The sequence below is a fragment of the Arachis stenosperma genome, chromosome 7, assembly GCF_014773155.1.
Source record: "Arachis stenosperma cultivar V10309 chromosome 7, arast.V10309.gnm1.PFL2, whole genome shotgun sequence".
Taxonomy (NCBI): domain Eukaryota; kingdom Viridiplantae; phylum Streptophyta; class Magnoliopsida; order Fabales; family Fabaceae; genus Arachis; species Arachis stenosperma.
The window spans coordinates 56606053-56616076 of record NC_080383.1 but is presented as its reverse complement, the minus strand read 5'-3'; the positions used below and the strand labels follow the sequence as shown (position 1 = coordinate 56616076).

General features: G+C 35.5%; 1 protein-coding gene across 2 annotated transcripts; it reads right to left on the bottom strand.

Annotated features, from left to right (window-relative positions):
- Nucleotides 1–830: 830 nt before the first annotated feature.
- On the bottom strand, nucleotides 831–5036 carry LOC130941024 (pentatricopeptide repeat-containing protein At1g43980, mitochondrial). Of its 2 annotated transcripts, none has more exons than XR_009070473.1 (2): nucleotides 2607–5036; nucleotides 831–2503 (listed from the first exon to the last, which is right to left on the bottom strand). XR_009070473.1 is itself a non-coding variant. In XM_057869369.1 (2 exons), the coding sequence occupies exons 1-2, from the start codon at nucleotides 4798–4800 to the stop codon at nucleotides 2908–2910; spliced, it is 1752 nt and encodes a 583-aa protein (XP_057725352.1). In that variant the 5' UTR covers nucleotides 4801–5036; the 3' UTR covers nucleotides 832–2907. The 2 variants fall into 2 exon arrangements, 1 of the variants encoding a protein (XP_057725352.1); XM_057869369.1 differs by having other exon boundaries at nucleotides 832–3564; nucleotides 3706–5036.
- Nucleotides 5037–10024: the final 4988 nt, after the last annotated feature.

Here is a 10024-nt window from a genome sequence, read left to right as displayed (position 1 = left end):
TCAAACACTATTGTCATCCGCTGTTTACCTATTCTCATGAAGAAATCATATAGTTTTCGCTCTCTTTCGGCAGTTCTGTCTGCGTTCTCTCGTGACAATTCCGTTTGTTTTCTCTTGTGCCAATTCCGTTTGCGTTCTCTCGTGATAGTTTCATTTGCGTTTTCTCGTAACAGTTTCATCCGCGTTCTCTCGTGGCAATTCCATCTGCGTTCTCTCGTGGCAGTTTTGTCTGCATTTTCTCGTGACAGTTCCGTCTATGTTTTATTGTGGCAGTTCCGTCTGCATTTCGTCTGTGTTTCCTTGTGGCAGTTCCGTCTGCGTTTCTTTCCGGCAGTTTCGTTTCCATCTGCGCTTCCTTCAGACAAGCAGCAACTCCATATGCGCTTCCTTGCGTTTCTTTCCGGCAGTTTCGTTTCCATCTGCGCTTCCTTCAGACAAGCAGCAGCTCCATCTGCGCTTCCTTCAGACTTTTGGCAGTTCTATCTGCACTTCCTTCAGACAGCGGCAGTTCCATCTGCGCTTCCTTCCGGCAGTTCCGTCTGCACCCGCGGTAGTTCCATCTGCACTTCCTTTCGACAACGGCAGTTCCGTCTGCGCTTTCTTTCGATAGTTCCGTCTGTATCCGTTCTATTAGTTTATGCATTTTTTCGTTATGTTAAATATGTTTTACTTGAGTTTGAGGGAGATGTTAGAATATAATTAGGATCAATTAGAATCAATTAGCATATCTGGATATTTATTATAGGATATTACGTCTTTATTATTACGATTCTCTTAGCACCTATAAATACCTTTCTATATTGTATCGTTCCAAAAAACAACTTAAATAGACAACTTGAATACACTCAATAATACACAAATAACTTAAATAAACAACTTGAATACACTCAATAATACACAAATCATTTCTCCTTTCTCCTGTTTAGTCTCTTGTTTCTAACCGTTACAAAAACGGAATGCGTCAAATTCTGTCCGCTATAGTAATCCAATATGTAAAGTAGTTTTGTTTGCTTGTAGGAGAAACCAATTTAATAATCGTGAGGTAATCAATCATTCAATTAGGCATCTAGATCAAGCTGATGAGTCATCACCTCCATTGATCAAGTCATTACGTTTCAATAGGAAACTTCATTCTGACTTTCATTTACGTCAGACAAGCAATTATCCTCCTAATCGGGATTTTCATAATTTACTTTAATGACCACCGTGCCCTTGACACGTATTCATTAATTGTTTCTGGATAACAATGAAATTTCCGCCTCCATATTCCCACATTTTCAACGTGGTAACAGGTCAAACTATTCGTTTACTTTTCCAAAATCCAAATGTTGGTCCAACATGTCCTTCCACACATTACGTAAAACCTTTATAAGGACGCTTGCATACCATCCTTTCTACATAAATTCATTAATTGTGTTCTTTCTTATTATTAGAGCAAAAGATTTCATTAATCAATCATCAAAGGGTGCTATTTTCTTTTATAACTATGGAGAGCAGCTTAGGTGACATCCTGTTGAAGGTGGCAGTGTTCTTCCTAGTACAGGCTTTGGTATACCTTATCCTTTCAAATTCATCAAATATCTTTTCCAAGAACATCAAGAGAACCCACAGCTTCAAACCTGCACGGTCTGTGAGCATTCGGCAGATGCTGGCTTTGCTCTCCGATTTTCCGCCGGAAGGAGAACCCTCCCCCTCTTCAAAGAGTCCTCAATCGCCATCCCTTCATAGTTATGATAAGAAGCGATCTTAAGTGTTATCAGGAACAGATTGCATGTAAATTAAACTAGTTAGTTCTCTCTTTTATTTTAGAGTATACAGAATTGTTAGGCAATCCTAAGTTATTGGAGAGGTCTTCAATTCTTTTGTTCATTTGATATTTGTTGAAATATTAAGATTTATTTATTCTTTATTTCACCCCTATTTTGTTCAATGATTATTATCATTTATCAAGTATTCAATTAAGAACTCGATATGGTTGTAAGTTGTAACTTCTTGGTCATAAATACTTGCTTGTAATAATTGCTTGTTAGTCTCTCTACACGTAACCCATTCTGTTTGGTGTAAATGAAAAAACTCTTATACATGTATCTAATTGAATATTCTTACATCAATAAAAATAATATAAAAATTTTTATATAGTCAATAAATGAAATTAGTCTTTTTAAAAGTGATAATCCTCAATTGATCTGAGTTTTACAACCATGAATCAAGATGATCTTTCTGTCATCACAATAGTTAACGGAATATTTATATGAAAATTGTGACAATTTAACATCTAGCTCACATAACATTAAAAGTGTGGAACTTAATTTGGTTCCTCGATAAACTAAATTTCACAGATGTTAGATCATTCAATTTAGTCCAAATAATGGCTAAATTGAGTTTTACATCATTAGCGCAATGTCAGCTAGCATTAGACTGCCACAATGGCACAATGGGAATTTACAAAGTTGGTAACAAAAGGACCCGTGCAACTTGATTCATGGATCTCTTCTGTTCCATTCTGTGTAACCCCAAAGAGATAAAAACCAAATTAAAATTACCTAAAACGCGTTTTATTATTTTGTTTACTATAATGATAGTTATTTGGTATAGTAATTAATTACCTGGTTATCATCAGTTCATCACCATGGTCGATGAAATACTGCTGCAACTCCAATTGTGCCACCTCAGCTTTTGGAGACTCAAAATGCAAGGATTGGAGAAGGCAAGCTGATAAGTAGTTTTTGCAATAAGCCGCTGAGTGCTGCATAATGAACGGCATATTTACCAATAGTGATGAACGGGAGTATGAGTTAGGTGTTCAGTTTACAACTAACTTCCAAACCCAAAGTTCAATATTTTTCGAAAGGGCTGCAGCAAACTTTCATCCGTTTGTTTACATTTCCTTTTTGTCTTACGGATTTTCTAGGCACACCCTTCATTCTCAATCTCCCAGAGCAGTAAATTCAAAATCAAATAAAGATCCCTGCCTCCATAATGCTGTAATTGATTTGATGCGAACGAGTATACCTGATTTTTTATCGCTACACAACTGTATCCAATGAACTCTTTAGCACCTCTTTGTTCCACAGCCTTCCTGGCTCGAATTGAGCTCTCCCATTTGCCCCTCATCTGATAAGCCTGAGCCAACACCAAATATGGAAACAATGTCTGCGGTTCGCTTTTTGTTATTCTCTCTGCAACTCTTTCAATAACACACAAGTCTTCATGGATTGCGCATGCAGAAAGAACTGATCTCCAAATGTTGGAGGGGGTTTTACATTGCATTGTTTCAATAATGTCCATCGCTTCTTTGATCATACCAGCTTGACTCAACAACTCCACAGCATAAGCATAATGTTCTTCCCCAGGTTCTACGCCGAATTCCTTCTCCATTGATAATAATATTTTAATTGCTTCATCAACTAAACATCCATAGTTGCATGCTCGAAGAACTGCAGCAAGTGTAATTCTATCTGGTGGTGTAGGTTCTCCAATTAACTCCTTAAAGAGCTTCATGGTTACAGGCACTTTGCCATTGTAAGTCATTCCCATCATTATTGTATTCCATGACACCAAATCCTTTATTTTCATTTCATTGAAGATGTTTAAGGCATCATCAATAAATCCAAATTTTGCATACATATGAACAAGAGAACTGGCAACAACTACTTCTGACTCAAAACCTAATTTAGGAACCAGAGAATGGATTTGATTACCTACTTCAACTGGCATGAAAATTGAAACTGAACTCAGAAGACAACTTATCATGTATTCTGTTGGTCTGATATTCTTCCTCAGGGTCAGCATAAAGAGTTGCAATGCATCCTCCACTAAATCATGTTTCGTGTAGCTCGAAATCATGGAATTGCATAGAACTGAATCCCATTGATCTTGTTCTTTGAAGAGCTGGATGGAGTCCTCCAATCTGTTGCATCTGGAAAAGAGGGCAATAGCAGCGCTTGACACAGTGCTATTTGAAACAAATCCCAACTTGAAACAAAGGGTGAAAACTTGCTTACCCCTTCCCAAATCCTGCAAGTTAGAACAGACACTCATCAATATCGAACACGTAAACTGGTCAGGTAAAAACTCCATAGCTCTCATCTGATGAAACTGCTCAAGAGACAACTCTGGATATCCAGCTCTACAACAGGCCCATATCAAAGAGTTCCAAGATATAACATCAAAGTTCTCCATGGTCAAAATCACACCAAAGCAATAATCAACAAGACCAAGTCTCCCATACATAGCTATCACCGAATTTGCAAGCACCACATTGGACAAATCAATACCACTCCTGATCATCCTACTGTGGACCTGCTTAGCATGACAGGGACTTGACACAATTGACGTCATTATTGAGAAAGTGAACTCACTTGGCCTCACACCAGTACCCTGCATCTCAACAAAAAGCTCAAAGGCTTGACAACAAAACCCATTTAGTGCAAAACCCGAAATCATCGTGTTCCAACTAACAACATCTCTGACAGGCATTACATCAAACAAGTGGCATGCCTCCCCAAGGTGGCCACTTTTGAGAAACCCCTTCAAATAAATGTTCCATGATGTCAAATTCTTATAAGTAATTTCATCAAACACCTTAACGGCATCATTGATTTGGCCAAACTCACAGTATAGATCAAAACAGCGATTACCCAGATATGAATACGAGTTAAAACCCAATTTGATGAAATGAGCATGGAGGGTTCTGAGAAAGGCAAATGATTTATTATGGGATGAACAATGATCCAAGAGAAAAGAGCAATAGGAGAGTGAAGAGTGAGGAATTCGTGTTAGCTTCAAAAACGGGTACATGCAAATAAAGTGTTATGCAATGCTTTAACATGAAATATGCATACTGGAGCAATTCACACTCAAATAATATGCATCTCTCCCATTGTGACAACATATGGAGGAATGTAGTGATGGCCAAAGGGTTGAGATAATTGACACCGCAAAGTTTAGTAGAGGGAAGTATTGCATGGGAAGTTGACTCCACCTTACCCTTTGACTCCCCGGCTAAACCAAATCCACTATTCCTATTACGTCTTTAGTCCCACTCCAAAGAAGCAAGCTTCAAACATGTTCATGGCCTAATTAATCAAACACATTCCAACTGCCTTAATGCCAATCGGCAATTGAAGCTGCAGGAGCTCAGACAAGGATGCAATGCAGCAGTAGCCTTCATCATGTTCAAGGTGGTGTAGGAAAAATTTATGCACCAGATGTGGTTTACAATGTAGCAGCCTTTTCACAGTTTTATGTGGTACTGAGGAATTGATTGCACTTTTACTTATACAAGGTGTGCTTCAAACATTTTTTTGGCATATATCTTTGCATGCAAACCTGCATAGAAATTAGTGCAGATTAAATCAACAAATATTAAAACAATAATGGAGCTGTCAATTGATTGGTGTACAAAATCTGTATGATTGTTCTAAGCCATAGCTTGGGCAGCAAAGATGAAAAAGCAATGTTATTTGCATGCATGTAAGCAACATTCACCATTGATTAACACTCTCGACTTGACTAATGTCTTAAACCAATATGCTCCCTTATGTTTGAAATCTGACACACTTGGTTAACTATTGAATAATTATTTCTACCAGCTCAAGAATACATTGAGATTCGTAGTCCAATCTATTCACTTGCACACTAGCTATCATTTCCCTGCTCTCTAAACACGATGACTTCATAATTGTTTTGTCCCTCTCTGTTCTCAATTTTACTGTCTTCAATCTCCTAACTTCTTTTATTCTAGTTTTAAAACGGCTCCAAAGTTTGACATTCTTACTATTGTTACATCAAAGCTCAATTGGAACTTCAAACTTTATTTAGACCGTGCTATTCGATTTGAGAATTTATGAGTGCCTAATATCTCTTTACTTATAATGCAGATTCAATATAATAAATTGCACCTCATTTGGAGACTTTGTAGATCAAATCTTGCCTCATTTTGGCAAAACTGGTACTGAATATCTTATGGTGGTCCTGCAGCAGTTCAAAGCCAGAAAAAACAATCGTGATTACAGTTAGTGAAATTCTTTCTAGATAACTCCCAACATCATACATCAGATACATAAGAATATAACTATCACAGTAAACTTACACTTAGTGATATAGATATTTACATGATTATAGTTAGTGATATTCTTAATATTGTCTCTAAATATCTACACTAATAACTGTAATTTACTGTCTCTGATATCACTATCTAATGAGCTATCGCTAATTGCTTTCAGTGTCTTTGGCTTAATTCAATCTAAAGTCTCTAACTCTGCCTAAAAAATATCAATTTTAATTAATTGTGATGTTTCATTGGCAGCAACACCCAATTCAAAATGCCGTTGGAAATACACAATTAGAAACATCAAATAAGTACTTTCTTTTGATATGGTTATGAGCTTTTATTTATTTGTTTATTTATTTATTTATGAGTGCATCACAAATTATGGCATCAATAGTCAGATTGATGTATACTAATTTCAATTTTTTTGGAGTATTTAATTGAAAAGGAAACATGCACTTGTGAAGGTTGCAAAAGTCAAAATGTAGATAGAGTATTGGCATATCATGCAAGTAATGCAACAAGTAATACCAATGCCTACTATTTAGGCTCCAACAATGACTAACAAATAGTTTGAAGCCAGCGCATGATAGAGAATCAGCCGTTGTCTTCTAAAGGTATTAGCTTTTCATACAATAATCTTTGTGGAGTAGCAATGTTAATAAAAGTATTCATTAAACTGATAGAAATTAAAAGTGTTGATAAAAGAAGGCTTGGTGTTTCCTTTAGCATACACGTGATAAATCAACAGCAACATTTGATGCCTTGGTGCCAACTTATGGACATAGACTTATGCAAATTAAAGCTAGGCTTGACTGCTTGAGTGGGAGAGAGAGGGGGAGAGGGGGGGGGGGGGGGTTGGAATCTCTATTGGTGGCAAAGGATGAAAAAGCAACAATAAAGGATATTGCTTATTAACCTCTGAACCAAGTTCTTCAGACTAGACACAATCAAAAACATCATTTCAAGCATTGCATGGGAACTGTAGGAGCTGGGTTTGGTTTGGCCCAGACCTACCTGCACAGAGCCCGGAGACTACGACTAGCAGAGAGCGACGGAGAACAGCTCAGGGGAAGGAGCGGTGACGACGAGCTCAGAGGTAGCAGCGACGGCTGAGTACAGATGTTGTAGCCCCGGCCGAGAGAGATTACAGAGCAGCAGCGACAGCGGAGACAGAACGCAAACCAGAAAGCACAGAAGAGAGGGGGTAGTGAAGTCGGAGAGAGAGAGAGAGAAGGAAGCTTGGGTGCGTGGGAGCGAGAGAGAGGCTCAGGGTAAGGTGGGAGGCCGAGTGAGGTTAGTACGAAACTAAGAATCCCAAACCTAATTGTTGGTTCAGCCGTGCCGAGTGACGCAAACATTGATCCTAGCCTGGTTAAAATTGGAGGCCGGCTAAAAGCGTAATTATCCAAATTAATTTTCAAAAATAAAAAATATTTTAATTTTTAAAAAAATTAATACACAGATTAATTTTTAATATTTTTTTATCATATATAATAATCTTATGTCTATTTTTTTGACATAACTCACTAACAAAAAATATTAAGTTGGCAAATAAACTCACACACATAATAGTTAAGAGTCTACGTATGCGAAAAAGACAAAACCTTCTTCGATCTATAATTAGAAAATGGCATCGTATGGTGTCTTCTCATATTGAAGGTCTCGTTCTTCATTGTTAAGGTTTTATATTGAAACTTATGCATATTGTCACCAACACCAACGACAGTACCACCACCAAATTCATAATTGCCAAGGAAAAATCAAACAGTCACCGATGAGGATGATTGTTCCAATTTCAGCAATGGCATGGAGGATCACGTGGTGGAGTAAGTGGATGAAGAAGAAGAAGAAGATGGTGACGATGGTAAAGATGGTGAAAGAGAACAAACTAGATCTATTTTTTGGCAACCTTCGAGAACCCTTTTCACTAATCTCGCGCAGGCCCTTGCCCAAACCCTTCAAAACAAATTCTCCTTTTTATCTTTGATTTGTTTTGTTTAATCGCCACAATAAAGACGGCGACGATCTTGCCTTTGACGTCATGATTCTACCTCTGACAATTATCCTCAAGCAACGATAATGACATTCTTTTGAACTAGGTCAAGAGCTAATTCAATTAAAAAATGATAAACAAATTAAAAGAGTGAATGAAGAAGAGGGAAAGATCAAGAGAGGGAACATAAGAGGAGAGAAAAAGGTGGCAGTAACATGACTGGTGATTAAGGCAACAAAAGACGAAACATAGAATGTCAAAAAGGAGTTGTTGTTGATGAGTGATAGAGGAGACATTTTTTCTTTTTTGTGATGAAGGAGTTGCGTTGATGACGATACAATATATAAGATTTTACAGTAGAAGAGGCTTATGGTAAAGGAGAGTGAGGCGGTGGTGGTGGTTGGGTCTAATTGTAGAAGAAAAATGAGAGAAAAGGAGGAGGAAGAAGGAAGAAGAGAAAACGGGAGAGAGAATGTAGAAGCAGTGGTAGTGGTCTGTGTGGCTAGTAAGTCATGCCAGGGATTGTTTTGTCCTTCTTGCATATGTGGACACTTAACTGCTATATGTGCGATTTTATCTACCAACCCAGCATTCTTCATTAGTGAGTCATACTAGAAAATAGACAGAGAATTGTTAGTTGTATCTAACAGAGAAAAAGTTGAAAGATTGATTTACATATTAATTTTTTTGAAGGACTAAAATGTTCATTTTAAAAATTTTTGGAGACTAATTTAAATAATTATTCTCGGATAAAATATACATGAAATTTTCAAAAAATAAATACTAATATCTAACTATAAAAGATTGAAGCGCTAATAAATTTCTATACAAAATAACAAAATTGATATTATATCCATAAAAAAATAAATTATGGTTGATAATATTATCTTAATCGTAAAACATGATTTAAAATGTTTAAATTACTTCTTATAACTTCATTTAATCCACCATTTCTCTTCTTTTTCTTCCACCACCACATTCTGATGCACCCTCTTCAAACAATAATTAGATGTTTCTTTTAGACATCTAATAAAAAAAATAATAATTATATTCTATTATTTAAAAAAAATATTAAAATTAATCATCTGACCCATTTAAAAAAAAGATACACAAAATAAAAATACATCAAAATTTCAACCATATGTCACAAATATTGGTCTTTCAATTATTGAAATAATTTTGACAGTAATTCTATTTTATATAGTGTTGATATCGATTAACTTATTTGAATAAAAAGTTACTTTAAAAAAAGTAAAATACTTTTTAAAAAGTAAGTACTTTTATTAAATTTTAAGTACATTTAGATATATCTTTTAAAAAATAAATTATTTTTATGAAAAAATAAATTATTTTTATTTTAAAAATTAATACATTACTTTTAGAAAAAGCAAAAACAAAAGATGTTTTTTAATTTTTAAAAACTCTTTTTAAATAATCTATCCAAATTTAAAATAATATTTTTTTATTAAATTTTTTTAAAAAAATGATAAATAAAATAAGTATTTTTTTTCTTAATCTATACTAATTTGTAGTTTATATGAAAAGTAACCATGTAGCAGATCACGCATGTTTTTTGAGAAATAAAAGTAAAAATAAAGGAAAAAAAATATTCTTATGGTGTGCGAAATTAAAACTCACACAACTTCAACAGTAAGTGCATCGGGTCGTCCAAGTAATATCTTGGGTAAGTGAGGGTCGATCCCACGAAAATTTTTTAGATTGAGCAAGTAATAGTTATTTTGCTAGAATTTGTCAGGCAAACAGTAAAAGATGATTGTTGGTGTAAAACGCATAAGTAGTAAAAAACAAGTAAAGAAAAAGGGTTTAGAATAAAACAATGATGAGAAAACAGTTAAGGTCTCAGAGATGTTTACTTTTCCGGATTAAAATGCCTTACCAACTGATGAGCGGATAATTTATACGCTTTTTGGCATTGTTTTTAGTATGATCTAGTTAGTTTTTAGTATATTTTTATT